At 47.4% G+C, this 16539-nt stretch overlaps 1 protein-coding gene across 1 annotated transcript in view; it reads right to left on the bottom strand.

Moving 5' to 3' along the window:
• The window catches only part of eea1 (early endosome antigen 1), a 31875-nt gene that overhangs the window by 11879 nt on the left and 3457 nt on the right, over nucleotides 1-16539 (bottom strand). Inside the window, exons 5-14 of the mRNA XM_084453231.1 lie at nucleotides 16371-16436; nucleotides 15236-15266; nucleotides 15051-15155; nucleotides 13990-14111; nucleotides 12550-12705; nucleotides 8130-8246; nucleotides 3087-3425; nucleotides 2701-2850; nucleotides 1943-2062; nucleotides 358-561 (exon numbers count right to left, since the gene is read on the bottom strand). Of these exons, the coding sequence (XP_084309357.1) occupies nucleotides 358-561; nucleotides 1943-2062; nucleotides 2701-2850; nucleotides 3087-3425; nucleotides 8130-8246; nucleotides 12550-12705; nucleotides 13990-14111; nucleotides 15051-15155; nucleotides 15236-15266; nucleotides 16371-16436 (1410 nt within the window). The remainder of the gene's footprint in view (nucleotides 1-357; nucleotides 562-1942; nucleotides 2063-2700; nucleotides 2851-3086; nucleotides 3426-8129; nucleotides 8247-12549; nucleotides 12706-13989; nucleotides 14112-15050; nucleotides 15156-15235; nucleotides 15267-16370; nucleotides 16437-16539) is intronic.

Below are 16539 nucleotides of genomic sequence, written 5' to 3'. Positions count from 1 at the left end.
CATTGAAGTCAACGGGCACTTACGCATCCTAGCCAATTACGTCAGACTGACCTGAGGTGAATAAGGCGAATACCCCTAGACATTGCATTCAGGGAGGTTCGTAACAGTGTGTGTGTGTGTGTGTGTGTACTGAATGTGTGTGTATGTGAGAGTATGTGTGTGTGTGGCTGCTGCATTACCGTTGTGCTGGTGTTGTGTTGATGCTGTGCTGTGTTGTTGTGTGGTGCGTTGATATGCTTGTGTGATGTTGTTTTTCTATACTTCTGTGTTGAGTGTTGATGGAAAAAGAAAATCATTTTTAAAAATTGGTCATACAAAAAAAAGTGTGTGTGTGTGTGTGTGTGTGTGTGTGTGTACCTGCTCCTGCAGAACGTGGGTCTTCTCCTTCAGCTGAGACAGCACGGCCGTCTCCCCCTGCCCCGCCTGGATCTTGGCGCACAGGTCGTCCCTCTCCGCCTCCAGCTGGACCACGCTGTCTTTGCTCTTCTGCAGCAGCGCCTCCAGGTTCTGGATCCGCTGGTCCTTGTCCCCGATCTGACGCAACACCTGCTCCAGGTCATTCTGACACACACACACACACACAGACACACAGACACACAGACACACAGACACACACAGGAATAAGGAAGCATCAGAGATGTCCGGGTCATTCACACCACACATACACACAGACACACACACACATGCGTAAATAAGGATGTGTCAGAGTCTCAGAGATGTCCAGGTCCTTCTGACCACACACACACAGGAAGGGAGACATGAGGACCATCTCATGTTAAAGGTTCACGTTCCCTGAGCAGAGGCTTCCTGGATACTGGCCTCCCAGCACGTCTGCGCCCACATCTGTGGGTTCCTGAGCCGCTCTCAGCTTCCCGCTGCTGTTCTGCCAGGTTAGGGTTGCATGACAGGTGTGTGTGGAGTGTGTGAGGTGTATGTGAGGTGTGTGTGGAGTGTGTGAGGTGTGTGTGGAGTTTGTGAGGTGTGTGTGGAGTGTGAGGTGTGTGTGGAGTGTGTGAGGTGTATGTGAGGTGTGTGTGGAGTGTGTGAGGTGTGTGTGGAGTTTGTGAGGTGTGTGTGGAGTGTGAGGTGTGTGTGGAGTGTGTGGAGTGTGTGGAGTGTGTGGAGTGTGTGGGGTGTGTGTGGAGTGTGTGAGGTGTGTGTGGAGTGTTTGAGGTGTGTGTGGAGTGTGTGAGTTGTGTGTGGAGTGTGTGGGGTGTGTGTGGAGTGTGTGAGGTGTGTGTGGAGTGTGTAAGGAGTGTGTGTGGTGTGTGAGGTGTGTGTGGAGTGTGTGAGGTGTGTGTGAGGTGTGTGTGGGGTGTGTGGGGGCTGTGTGGGGGGTGTGTGGGGTGTGTGTGGTGTGTGTGGGGTGTGTGGGGTGTGTGGGGTGTGTGTGGGGTGTGTGGGGTGTGTGGGGTGTGTGTGGAGTGTGTGGAGTGTGTGGGGTGTGTGAGGTGCGTGGGGTGTGTGTGGAGTGTGTGGAGTGTGTGGGGTGTGTGTGAGGTGCGTGGGGTGTGTGTGGTGTGTGTGTGGGGTGTGTGTGGAGTGTGTGGAGTGTGTGGGGTGTGTGAGAGGTGCGTGGGGTGTGTGTGGAGTGTGTGGGGTGTGTGTGAGGTGCGTGGGGTGTGTGTGGAGTGTGTGGGGTGTGTGTGAGGTGTGTGGGGTGTGTGTGGGGTGTGTGTGAGGTGCGTGGGGTGTGTGTGGAGTGTGTGAGGTGTGTGTGAGGTGTGTGGGGTGTGTGTGAGGTGTGTGGGGTGTGTGGGGTGTGTGTGAGAGGTGTGTGTGGAGTGTGTGTGAGGTGTGTGTGAGGTGTGTGAGGTGTGTGGGGTGTGTGGGGTGTGTGTGGAGTGTGTGGGGTGTGTGTGAGGTGTGTGGGGTGTGTGTGGTGTGTGTGAGGAGTGTGTGTGGGGTGTGTGTGGGGTGTGTGTGGGGTGTGTGTGGGTACCTGTGCTTCTCTCAGCTTGGCAGTGGTGTTCTGTTGGCCCGTCTGCAGCTCCTGGTGCTGCTGCTTGATCTTCTCCAGCTGGTGCTGCAGGTCTGAGGTCTTACTGCTGTTCTCCTTCAACTGGAGGAGGACAGAGTTCAGACACACGTTCAGACACACACACACACACACACACACACACACACACACACACACACACACACACACACACACACACACACACACACTAGGGCTGGGTTTAAAAAATCGATTAATCGATTCTGAATCGATTCTGAATCAAATGATTCAGAATCGATTCATGAATCCAAAATTCTATCTTTTATTTAATGAATGAATGAATAAATGAAGGAATGAATAGTTCATTAATTAATTCAATGATTCATTCATTCAGTAATTTTTGGAAATCAGTATCGATACCCAGCCCTAGTATTGATGTGTTGCATACCTTGGCAGTCATGTAATTAAGGTTACAGCTCAAAAAAACAGGTTTTAATAACACTAACCGAATCGATATTGAATCGAATCGTGATGATCGATTCTGAACCTTGTGAATCGGAATCGAATCGATTCTTGAAATTCGAATCGATACCCAGCCCTAACACACACACACACACAAGCACACAAAGACACATGCGCACACACACACAAACCCAGGCACACGCAAACACACACGCGCGCGCACACACACAGACACACAAATCCACGCACACGCAAACACACTTATCTAAGCCCTAAGCTATGTTTTCTGGTATCCCTACCAGTTCCTCTGAGCGGGAGAGTTTGAGCTGCAGGTCAGCTGCTTGCTGCTCGCGCTCCTTCAGTTTCTCTCCAGAGAGCTGTCTCTGCTCCTTCAGACGGCCCTGCACCTCGCCCAGCTGACGCTCCGCCTCCAGCAGCTTGGCGTGCAGCTGAGACACAGAGAGGAGGAGGAGGAGGAGGAGGAGGAGGAGGAGGAGGAGGCTTATTCCAGAGAACAGAGCATCATAATAAATGAAATCATACCCAGGTAAAATTTTAATTTAGACCATTCAGACCAGATCTGATGTACAAAAATCAAAGGTATAATGGTATAGTAGTGTGTGTGTGTGTGTGTGTGTGTGTGTGTGTGTGTGTGTGTGTGTGTGTGTGTGCGCGTGCGTCTGACCTGGCCGATCTCACTCTGCTGCTGCAAGGCCAGGCTCTCCTTCTCCTCCTTCTGCTGCTGCAGCTGCTTCCTCTGGGCCTTCAGCTCGCCGTGTTTTCCCTCCAGCTCCGCCAGCTCCGCCCTCAGCCGGCCCGTCTCCTCCCCCCTCTCCCCCAGCTCCGCCTGGCTCCTGTGCAGGGAGGCCTCGGCCCCCGCCGCCCGGGCCCCCAGCTCCTGCAGCTCCAGCTCTCTCTGGTGCCGGCTGGCCTGCAGGGCCTTCTTGGTGGCCTGCTCGGCCTGGACGCGCTCCTCCAGCTCCTGGCTCTCCTTCTCCCTGCGGAGCAGCTTCTCAGACAGGGCCTGGGGAGAGACAGAGGGAGACAGGGAGAGACAGGAGAGACAGAGAGAGACAGAGAGATAGGGAGACAAGGAGAGACAGGGAAAGACAGGGAGAGATAGGGAGACAGGGAGAGACAGGGAAAGACAGGAGAGACAGAGAGATAAGGAGAGACAGGGAGAGACAGGAGAGACAGAGAGAGAGAAGGAGAGACAGAGAGACAGGAGAGACAGAGAGATAAGGAGAGATAAGGAGAGACAGGGAGAGACAGGAGAGACAGAGAGAGAGAAGGAGAGACAGGAGAGAGAGAAGGAGAGACAGGAGAGACAGAGAGACAGGGAGAGCACACAGAGAGACGGGGAGAGACAGAGAGAGACAGGAGAGATAGAGAGAGATAGGGAGAGACAGAGAGAGACAGAGAGAGACGGGGGAGAAAAGGATAGAGACAGGGGCAGGAGGTCAGATGAGGTGTCCAGCGTTCAGAGGCTTCATGAAGGAAATGTAGCGTGTGAAACTTGGCAGCGTGGGCTCTCCACAGCAGCAGCCCTTAACAGCTCTATAGTAAACAAAGGAAGCGTCCGCCAGGATCTGGTTTCCTCAGGAGGGCGATCTGCCAGGTGATGGGGCAGCAGCAGCCTCGCAAATCATGGCGGGGATCACGGCGCCGAGACCAGGTTTCACGACGGGGGCTGGAGCCCCGGGGTGTTTGTTGTGTTACCGTGGCAGCAGGGGGATGTTGAAGGACACAAGGCTGATAACTGGATGACCGCTAACTAGGGAGCATGACGGGGCGCGCTGTGGTCATCCCAGACTGACCCCCTCAGACACGTGGCAAATGGCCCTTGTTTATCTCTCACTTTCTTTCAGTCTATCCCTCCGTCTGTTGCTCTCCCCCGCTAGCCTCGTAGACCGTGTAGGCAGGGAGGGACAGGGAGACAGAGAGGGACAGAGAGATAGGGAGACATGGAGAGACAGAGAGAGACAGAGAAAGACCAAGAGACAGGGAGAGACAGAGAGGGACAGAGAGAGACAGGGAGAGACAGAAAGACAGAGAGAGACAGGGAGAGACAGAGACAGGACGTTCCGTTTCTCCCCAAAGAACAGTCTGGAAAAACTCCATAGAGATCCGTTTGGGCTCGAACAGAATGCAGTCGGGCCAATCAGCATCCTGGGAACTGCTAGCAGATACGGGCGTGGTTTAGATATGACGACAGCGAGAAGCCCATGATAGACGGTGATAGACAGAAAGTTCATCCAATCACCTGCCTTTTCTTTTTTTAAGTGCCTGGCCTGCCGTTTTACAGTTTCCAACAGAGCATTCCCAGATGGTTGTGTGAAACAAACTTGTTACTGCTCCCCTTGCCCTTGTCTCTGTCCATCTCTCCTTTGTCCATCTCTCCTCTGTCTCTCTCTCTCCATCTCCTCTACCTCTCCATCCTCCTCTACCTCTCCATCTCCTCTACCTCTCCATCCTCCTCTACCTCTCCATCCTCCTCTACCTCTCCATCCTCCTCTACCTCCTCCCCTCTACCTCTCTACCTCCTCTACCTCTCCATCCTCCTCTACCTCCTCCCCTCTACCTCTCTACCTCCTCTACCTCTCCATCCTCCTCTACCTCTCCATCCTCCTCTACCTCTCCATCCTCCTCTACCTCTCCATCCTCCTCTACCTCTCCATCCTCCTCTACCTCCTCCCCTCTACCTCTCTACCTCCTCTACCTCTCCATCCTCCTCTACCTCCTCCCCTCTACCTCTCCATCCTCCTCTACCTCTCCATCTCCTCTACCTCTCCATCCTCCTCTACCTCTCCATCCTCCTCTACCTCTCCATCCTCCTCTACCTCTCCATCCTCCTCTACCTCTCCATCCTCCTCTACCTCCTCCCCTCTACCTCTCCATCCTCCTCTACCTCTCCATTCTCCTCTACCTCTCCATCTCCTCTACCTCTCCATCTCCTCTACCTCTCCATCCTCCTCTACCTCTCCATCCTCCTCTACCTCTCCATCCTCCTCTACCTCCTCCCCTCTACCTCTCTACCTCCTCTACCTCTCCATCCTCCTCTACCTCCTCCCCTCTACCTCTCCATCCTCCTCTACCTCTCCATCCTCCTCTACCTCCTCCTCTCTACCTCTCTACCTCCTCTACCTCTCCATCCTCCTCTACCTCTCCATCCTCCTCTACCTCCTCCCCTCTACCTCTCTACCTCCTCTACCTCTCCATCCTCCTCTACCTCCTCCCCTCTACCTCTCTACCTCCTCTACCTCCTCCCCTCTACCTCCTCCCCTCTACCCACTGTCTGTGCACCTGTCTGCCTGCAGATGAGTGTGTCTCATGACCTCGCCGAAAAAGACCGTTTGCTCCTAGTAATTACATAACCCCAGCCAAAACAGCCCTCGACCCCGGAGGCCTTGGGATACGGCCGGAGCTCCGTTTTGAAGCTCGAAATCCAGCGCTGTGTTCTAGTGTAATGGGCAGATCCGGGGTTTAAAAAAAAATCTATAGGAATAGGTCTACACTGTAACGCTGTGTTGACTTCAGATTATAACAATCAAACAAGTGATTTATGAGTTTGAGCTATGGCAATACATTTTTGTGGATACTATAGTTAATATCAATTAGGAAATAAGAATAACAGGAGTGTCTGTGTCCATGTCCCGCATGTCACTCTGTAAAATCATCACGAGATGAATAGGCCTACTTTTTAAAAACCCGTTCCACCCTCCTCACTGCAGATATGGGCAAACATGATTTAGGATAGCTAATAGGCCTACAAACTGAGATGTTTCTTTTTGGAGGGAAAAAAATCTTGAATAATATTCAGAAATCAGATCTCTAATTATTGAATGAACACTGCTGTCAAATGGCCGGGTATATCAGTGCACAACTCGCGCATATTTGCGAACTCAAAATTGAGCAGTGAAAATGATCTGTTTGAGTGAGAGTGCATATAAGTCACAAGAGCAAGATCTTAGGTTAAGTATCAAACAAGACCTTTTATTAATATAATCTATAATATATTTTTGGGAGGATAGAACCAGATTTGCAAGCATTTTTTTTTTTTTTTACAATTGGGACTCCTGTAGGCTGTAGCCTACAGTTAAGTTCAGCATCGAAAAAAGGCTCAATCACAAACTTTACAGAGTCCCTTGCATCTCCCTTATCAACTTCTGCCTTCCCCTCATGAAGACCAATAATAATAATAATAATAATAATAAGTAAGCCTACAATCAATCGATCAGAAGGTCTCGCAAGTGTTGTGTTTTTTTTCTTCCTGGTAGGCGGGATGGAGTGTGATGAAACAACCAAACACCCAAACAGACACACCCCTCAATAATTTGCCGGAGTAATAAGGGAAATTCTTATTCAATCCAGATTGGCCGTTATAGTCACTGGGTGCTATGGTAAAAAATACATTACTGACGTTGTCGGGCAATACTAATCCCATTCAGACAGGCAGTCTAAATGTTCCAATAAATATTGCATAAATATTTGGACATTGACCACGTATAAAATTGTTTCTAATTCCTACACCGTTCATCTGATTTGGATGTAAATACCATCAAATTAAACCAAATTGACACAATTGTAGTCCTTATTCAGGGAACTTATTCAGGGAATTATAAATAGATTTTAAGTCTTTCATCCATCAAACTCGTAAATCACCTGTTTGATATGCTCTTTAAAGTGTTTTCGGGCATGTTTGAAAACGTAGCCATGAAAATACACATTAGTGTAATCCAGGCCTAAACCCCTGCTCTCTATTCCAGGCAACTACTTGGACAGAAGTATTGGCAGCAGGACCCACTTTCCTGACATTCTGGGAGGGGCAAATGGGGGGTTTAATTCCTGTCTGTGCCCCCCAGCACCTCTGTCTGTGCCCCCCAGCACCCCTGTCACCCTCAGTGACAGCGTTGGCAGGGCAGAGATGCCCCTTGCTGGTTTAATTACAGACCTCCTTCATGGGCTTTGTCAACGTGTCAGATCAGATCTCCCAGGGCTGTGTGACATGTCCAGGGAGAGCGTTCAAAGTAAATAGGCTGTCATGTTTAGCAAAGGGCAGTGGGTATGGTTGTTAGAATGGCAGTGTCCCCAGTAGACCTGGGCGGCTGGCGAAAGGCATGTTAGTGCTTGGAGCATACTTTCTCATCCAACTGTAAAACCCTCAATTCATTACAGAATCTGTGGTTAAGCATTTGTTTGTGTGTGGGAGCTTGTGGTGTGTGTGAGTGTGTGTTTTGTATGTGAATTTTAACCTGCTCTGTGATTGATATAATTTTGTACCAACATTTCTGTCATTGTACTAACAATGGCACCAGACAAAAGGCGCCAGGATGGCTGGGAAGCTGATTGCTAACATTGACCAAACATAGCAGACACAACAAAATGTATTTGGGTTTGAAGGTTGATTGAGTGTTCACATCTTCACAGACTGTTCAGTGATGGGATTTACATACTGTGGTTACATTGGCAAACAGTTAATTAAGGGGTGTATTGCATTTACCGTATAAGACAGAATTGGGCTGTGTAAACACTACTTTTCTGGGAAACTTGATTGTCAACTTTGTTGACACGTCTGGAAAACTTTTCCCTGCAGTGATTCTAATTTAGAAACTAGTTTAAGCATTTAAGAATTAAGGCTACATGTTTCTTGTGAGCACATTTCTAAACAGAGTGTGTTTATGTTTATATGTGTGTGTGCATGTGTGTGTGTGTGTGTGTGTGTGTGTACCTGGCTCTGTTGCTGCAGGTTATTCATAGAACTCTGGAGCTGGTGGATCTGCTGGGTGTAGACGGCTGCCTCTTGGGGCCCCTTCTCCAGTTCAGCCTTCAGCTGGGAGATGGTGGTCTGGAAACATCACACACACGCACACACACACACACGCACACAGACACACACACACACACACACATGAGAAACCCTGGCTAGTACACACACAACAATAAAATCATGTCATGATGGTGACATACAGAACTGACAGAACTGACAGAACTGACAGGCACACAACACATCCCAGTACACTGGCAGCAAAAATAAATAGTCAAGCAGGATATCACATGCATACAGCCTCCACACGCGCACACACACACACACACACACACGCACACACACGCACACACACGCACGCACACACACGCACACACACACACACAAAAGACACAGGACGTGATGAAACTTAAATTCAAACTGAAGGATGAAACCAAATCTGGAAACGACAAACAAACTGTGTTTTACCTCCAGTTTACGAATCTTCAAGAGCCAGAGTTAAAAGAGAGAGAGAGAGATGGATGAGGAGAGAAGGGAGAGAGACAAGGACAGGACATGTATATACTGTATGTACTGACAGACAGAGCAGACAGAGCTACAGAGCAGACAGAGCTACAGAGCAGACAGAGCTACAGAGCAGCGTGGTCTGTCTCAGCAACGTGCTGTTGGGATGATCTGACCAATACCTCCAAAACTCTGATCAATACCTCTAGAACTCTGATTAATACCTCTAGAACTCTGATCAATACCTCTAGAACTCTGATTAATACCTCTAGAACTCTGATTAATACCTCTAGAACTCTGATCAATACCTCTAGAACTCTGATTAATACCTCTAGAACTCTGATCAATACCTCCAAATAGAGGTCTTCACGGGTCGGGTAAATCCAAGAGGACCCGAACCCGACCCGAGACCCGTACGGTTCCAGGTCCACATTTCCACGCTTTTATTATGGTCAATTGGGTTCGGGTGGATCCGATTCTATTACCCGGGTCTGTTTATCATTATGCGTAATACCAGAGAGAAACTCATGACGCGAATTGAGTGAGACCGCGGACGCGACGCGAGCGGAGACACGTAAATATGGCAGCCACCACCAGTAGGGCTGTAGGATTGTATCGATACAACGATGCATCGCGGTACGTAGTCTCGCGATACTGTATCGATCTTTCAGCCCGGAGTATCGATACAGCCGGGCGCTGTAATTCTTTTTTCTTTTCTTTTTTTATTATTCTTTTTTTTTTTTTAATTTTTAAATCCAGTTTAAAAAGCATATTCTACAATATTAAGTTAAAAAAGCATACATATAAATAATTTTGAAAAACCATAAATACTACAATGTTGACAGTTTAAAAAGCATGGATATCAAATGTAAAATATTTATTAGCTAGCTCTCTGTCCAGTCATTGAGTTTGAGTTCTCTATATAGTGCATTTGAGCCATTCAGTTTTCAGTCTTGAACACTTAAAATCTTTCAGTAAATGATGTGTGTATCGCAATACGTATCGTATCGTATCGTATTGTATCGTCTCTGTATCGTGATACGTATCGAATCGTGACCTGTGTATCGTGATGCGTATCGTATCGCGAAATCCAAGATGATATACAGCCCTAACCACCAGTATCTTGTCTCTGACTGACGTGGAAAAATAAGATGAAAGAAAATTAATATAAAGAGGTCAAACCTAGCGGCAGCTTTGTGTAGCCTTATTTATTTACGGACGTTTCATTTCCATGCTGCCACATCACAGTCTGACAAAACAGCGATTGATCCTGTCGAGATTGAGAGGATAAATCGCCATTCCATCCAACTGTGATGCAACAGCATGCAAGCCAAACAGCCGTGACAGCCTAAGCGAGTGATAAATGCTACTGCTACTTGCTACTGCCTGTTGGATCCGTAAAATAACCGATCTGACTTGGGTCTCTGTCCTACTCCTGCTCTCGGGTTCGGTCTCTAATATCTCGGGACAAAATCAGGTCCGGTATACATATTTTTAAAAATGATCAGATCTAGTCGGATCTCAGAACGAATGTCTCGGGTCCATCTCGGTTTTGGGTCCACATTTTAGACCAGAGAAGACCTCTACCTCCTAAACTCTGATCAATACCTCCAAAACTCTGATCAATACCTCCAAAACTCTGATCAATACCTCCAAAACTCTGATCAATACCTCCAAAACTCTGATCAATACCTCTAGAACTCTGATCAATACCTCTAGAACTCTGATCAATACCTCTAGAACTCTGATCAATACCTCCAAAACTCTGATCAATACCTCCAAAACTCTGATCAATACCTCTAGAACTCTGATCAATACCTCTAGAACTCTGATCAATACCTCTAGAACTCTGATCAATACCTCTAGAACTCAAGTCACCAGGCTAGTTAGAGTGTAGCAGTAGTTCTGCATAGAATGTATGACGTGAATGTATGACATCTCTGGCTATTACTGGAACACTCAGCCCAGCTCCTCACCGGGAAGGGGATGTTACATGGGTCTCCATGGCGATGTACTTAAAGGCTGTTGCCAGGGGGTTATGGGTAGAGTAGTGCAGCAGGAACTACAGTTACAGGAATATGAGAATAGAAGTGTCCCCATCTGTTCACTACTACTCACTACTCACTGTAAGAGAGAGGCAGTTGCTCATTATATCTGAGAGCTATTGTGTGATTAAACACCACAGCCTGAGCTAATAGGTATTCATATTCAGCATGTTTCAGCGTGGAGGTAGAGGAGACAGACAGATTGGTACGACACGGTTGACCACAACATGTGCAGACAAATAAACTTGCCTTGCCTTGCCTAGTACCCAGGGCTGAAAATGTACTTTTTGGCTCACCTGCCAAGGGGACTGGTAGATGAAAAAATCCACCGGCCAAGTATATTTTTTACCGGCCAAAATAATCAATTGCCTTTTTTGTCACATTATACATCTGTTTCAGTACTTTTCATTCAGATAAGAGTATTATGTTGAATACATGCTTAAGGAAGAGGCCAAAGTAAAATTTCAAATAAATTAGTTTAATTCGATGCCTAGAAACTTATTAATTTCCATTCACTTCCACAGTGTAGAATTATCCATAACTACCTAACCCTACACAAATATGAGATATAAATGATCCAAGCCTTAACCTCATGGTCTTTATGTGTTTATGAACAAAATACATGTACTGTAACATATTCACAGCCTGTCATCATGTAAAGTTAAACCTGAGCTGGATGACCAGTGAAGTCAGTCAAGGAGGAACCAGTACCGTCTTCAGAGCTTATAAGCTACATGACAAGCGATCAAAGACATCCCTTCTGAGAAACAGTGACTTGGTATGCTATGGAAGCCCAGAGACAGGATGGTACACATCTACTGTAGGTGTTGACTGTACTAGCGCGCGTCCTCTGAGGTAAAATGGGAATGATTTTCTGTGCGCGAGTAGTAGTATTTAAGTGCAACACACAACAAACAGAACGCCAGTCTATTGCATGGATGTGACGACATCGCACGCATAATTTATTACATGACTCTATTGGTACAAACATTTACCCGCCAGCGTGGCGGATAGCCTCTGAAATTTAGTCGCCATTGGTGGGTGGCGGGTGTTAATTTTCAGCCCTGCTAGTACCCTAACCCTAATCTCAGTGTGGTGGAATAGGAGACAGAGATTGGTTGGAGGATTGACATAGTGAAGGAGTGAGCTGCTACATACAATAAATACTCTCTCCCCTCCCTCTCTCCTAAAGCCATATACACCCTAACCCTAATAATGCAGGAAATAAAACTGAATTATGAAGAAGCAGTCATTTCACGACAGGAGAATGGGGAATTAAGGCAAGATAGTTAAGAGCAAAATAAAGATAGTTTAAAACGATCACACAGCTGTTTATCTCTCGCCATTCTTATTGTGAACTCTCCAGCTAGGGTTAGGGAGGATGGAATGTGTGGTCGGATTTAACCACAGTGAAGGCTGCAGGGAGCAAAGGTTGGACAAACAGGAGTGCTCCTATCTCTCCTGACCCCTCCCTGGCTACAAGCACACCGGGATGTGCCTGCAATAGAACAACACGTCTTTATACCTTCATGATATCATTAACCAGCAACACTTACCATGAGGGTGTGTGTGTGTGTGTGTGTGTGTGTCCTTGGAGTGTCGTGATTACAAGCATGTTTACTATGGTAACTATGGTAAGAGGGAGGAGCTCTGGCTGTAGCAGACAGAGAGGACACCAGATAGATTAGAGGCACTCCCAGACCTTACACCAGATCAGGAGCTGGCGGCCCATTTGTGAAGACGAAACATGACATTACAGGACACCAGAGATTCGATTCCTTCCCCCCCTCCTCTCCCCTCCCTCCTCTCTTCTACCCCTCCTCTCCTCTCCTCACCTCGGAGGTGGTGTAGCTGGCTTTGAGCTCCTCGTAGTGGCTCTTAAGGCGCTCTGACTCCTCCTCCCTCTCCCTGGTCATGTTGTCCATCAGAGTCTGCACCTTCACCAGCTCCCTCTTCAGAACGTCCACGTCCTCCACTCCCGGACGCTGCAGCTAGGGGGCAGCAGAGACAGCAGGTTAGGGTGCAGGGAGGAGAGGTTAGGGGGCTATCCTAGTTTAGGACAGGAGGAGAGAGGGGGAGAGAGGATTGATTTAGGGAGTGTTAATATTGTAGGGAGGACAAGGCCTAGATTGTGGTGAAAAGACAGATGCCTCTAGTGACACTCTAGTGACAGACGCCTCTAGTGACAGACGCCTCTAGTGACAGACGCCTCTAGTGACAGACGCCTCTAGTAACAGACGCCTCTAGTGACAGACGCCTCTAGTGACAGACGCCTCTAGTGACAGACGCCTCTAGTAACAGACGCCTCTAGTAACACTCTAGTGACAGACGCCTCTAGTGACACTCTAGTGACAGACGCCTCTAGTAACAGACGCCTCTTGTGACAGACGCCTCTAGTGACAGACGCCTCTAGTGACACTCTAGTGACAGACGCCTCTAGTGATGTTTCTCACCTCTCTCCACTGACAGAGCCAGCATGCCAGTGAAACCAGTTTAAACCAGCGTCAGCAGGGAAAAAAAACACCGCCAACAAGAAAGCACACAGTCAATCATGTGGCTAAGGCAACCACTACAATCCAGAGCGCTATAGCTTCCTGGGAAAAAAGGAGCTTGAGGTTCAACTTGAGGTTTCCATGACAACAGTGGAGAAGGGACTCTCTAGAAGGAGCATGTCTATTCTCCCTCCGGCCAGGAGGGATGTCACGGTTATGGTGACATTACATCACGGTCTGCTTCACTCACAGTGGGCTTTGTTGACCAATGACCGACCACTACTAGTATGTTTGGTTGGCTAGGAACGCGACTGTAGAAAACTGAGAAGCCAGATAAAAGTTTCTGATCATCACAGCTTCCATGAGGTCATAAATGGTAAAATGGTACATGGTCATCTTCAGCAAGTCCACCGAGAACTACAAAAGGTCAGCAGCACAGTATGGTCATGTGTGTGTATGTGTTAGGTGCTCTTGAATTGCCTATCCCTATTATACTGGATTCCCTGCTGTTGTAATAATAATATCGGTAAATGGACTGCACTTGTATAGCGCTTTTATCCAAACACCAATGGCGGCAGCTGCCATGCGAGATGCTAGCCTGCTCATTGGGAGCAATTTGGGGTTCAGTGTCTTGCCCAAGGACATTTCGACATGTCGTCAGGAGGAGCCGGGATTCGAACTGCCGACCTACATTGGACAACCCGCTCTACCTCCTGAGCTATACAGCTGCCCCGTGGATAATAATTTGTGGAATCAAATAAAGTATTCAAATGTGTGTTTTACCAGTTCTGTCCGGAGCCTCTCATTGTCTTGCTTCTCTCTCTGCAGGTCTTGGGTCAGGGTGGCCAGTCTCTGGTCAGCAGCCTCCCGTAGACTCTTCTCTTCATCGTAGCGAGACTTGATATCTGGGGAGGTCATCACCACACCCTAGTGGTCAATACCACATCAGCTCCAAACTAAGCATCACATCTAGTGCTGCTTGTTTCATATAAACCCAACATTCAAATCATACATTTCTATACAATGTTGAATGGAAAACCTGCGAACGGCAGTTGGTGGGAAATACACCCTAGCTCTGGTGCAAGACTAAGAGGTGTTTCTGGATATACTGTAGACTGATCCCAGTTGTTGACAGAAAATGACTTTCCATAGCGGTTTCAGTACAGTTCAGCGCATCCCCCCCCTTCCCCCAGTCACACAACACACTATAGTTCAACACACAGCTCATAGTGCTGTGTTATCACTGTTGATGGGTTACTCAGCCATCACTGTGTTCTGTATAGTAAAGTTGGATGGCCGTCCCTTGCCACACGAAGAGAACAACATTCTTTTATTTATTTTTAAAGCACTGTCTGGCAAGCTGCCATTAAACTTGTCCTCACTTTTGAGTTTTAGAGACATGGAACACCAGACTAGGTCACAATCTCGTATAAGGCTGCACGTACCTCTGTGTAACACCAACGCAGCAAAGTCTGCCTTTAGTATTTATGGACCTGAGAGGTGGAACAGTGCAGGGCTTCCTAAAGCTGGACCAACTTGTCTCTCTGGAGAGGTTCAAGGCTATACTAGAAGTGGTGCTCCATGTGGACTGGACGTTTCTTGTAGTCTTTGTTTTTATTCTGGATCTTATGACTTTGTACTTGATTTGATGTTTTGTCATATCATGTTCCTATTTTGTATGTGTTTTTATTGTAATCAGGGTGGCATTGAAAAAGCCAGCTTTCTCTCAGTTGTCTTCCCTGAATAAAGGTTTCAATTCAATTCAATAGCCCCGCCCCCAGTCACACAACCCGCACAGTATAGTCAGCGCGGACCCCCTCCCAGAAATGCCCCACCATACTGACCAACTATCTCTGTGGCCAGCTGGGCAGCCTTCTGCTCAAACAGGTCTTTCATCTGCTTGATGTTGAACTTCTCAGTCTCCGCCTCGTTCAGCTTCATCGTCAGGGCTGTGGGGGGGGGTATCTTTAGTGACTGAAGTCTTCCATCAAAGAACAGGAAGCCGTTAAAATGACCTGATCTCACTCACCCGCATCCTCCGGGACCACCTGGCCGTCGGTCTGTGGAGCCAGAGAAAACACAGGAACACTGATACAGTCTCACCATAGTTGATAAGTACTACAGTCTCGATATGTACTAGTCTCATGCTGCGTTCAATTTGGCTCGTAAAGTCGTGATTCATGAGTTACTGCTCGCAGTTTTAACTGGAACGCCCCTCACAACGTTTTCTCGGCTCGTGAACTCGTACCCCTTGGCCCTACCACCAGTCAGATCTGGAAGTCGTAAACCAGATGGCAGCTCCCTGTGTAACTAAGTGGAACTTTAGTAATACTGTTTTATTACCACTTCTGTCTTATTTGTGTCTCATTAAATCAGTTGTACACACAGTATTCCCCAACTGTTATCTGAGGACATGTTTGCCACGTCTTTTCTATGCGCAAAATACAGCGTAGTGCGTTGTTATCCACTGGTTTGGCAAACAAAGCTAGCCAACGTCCATCTTTGTTCTGAGCTGTTGTTGTTGTCTACTGTACCGCGGTTAGCTCATGGGTGACGTCGTTCTCCATATTTTCCACCTCACCACTTCCCAAATGGAACCTAGCATCAATATTTACTACATTCTCAATATGTACTACCGTCTCGATATGTACTACATTCTCAATATGTACTAGTCTCAATATGTACTACATTCTCAATATGTACTACAGTCTCAATATGTACTACATTCTCAATATGTACTAGTCTCAATATGTACTACATTCTCAATATGTACTAGTCTCAATATGTACTACAGTCTCAATATGTACTAGTCTCAATATGTACTAGTCTCAATATGTACTACAGTCTCAATATGTACTAGTCTCAATATGTACTAGTCTCAATATGTACTAGTCTCAATATGTACTACAGTCTCAGTATGTACTGCAGTCTCCATACTACCGTGTCACTATAGCTGCCCCGCCCAGGGGATAAACAGGCAGGCCTGCGCCTCGTTCAACAGCCTCACGTGTTTCAGTGTGTTTTTGAAACATTGTCATTATTCATTATTAGTCTTTATTCAGCACGTTCACATCCTGAGGTTTTCCCGCAGTAAGAGGCATGACAAGTGAGAATCCGGATTCACGGAGGCGGTCTTCAGATATTAAGCATCTAAAAGGAATTACTTGCTTCAGTTGTCCTTGAACTTTGTCCAGTTCCTTCTTCAGCTCACCAGAGAACCAGCGCTCCTCCTGACAGATGGACAAACACACAGACAGGATAGACGGACCGACCGACAGACGGGCAGACAAGCACAGAGACACCCAGACATACAGTTAGTACCCATTAGATAAC

This window comes from Borostomias antarcticus (genome assembly GCF_949987555.1).
Source record: "Borostomias antarcticus genome assembly, chromosome: 18".
Classification (NCBI taxonomy): domain Eukaryota; kingdom Metazoa; phylum Chordata; class Actinopteri; order Stomiiformes; family Stomiidae; genus Borostomias; species Borostomias antarcticus.
Note: the sequence above shows the minus strand (reverse complement) of the source record. Positions and strands in the feature narration are given on the sequence as shown.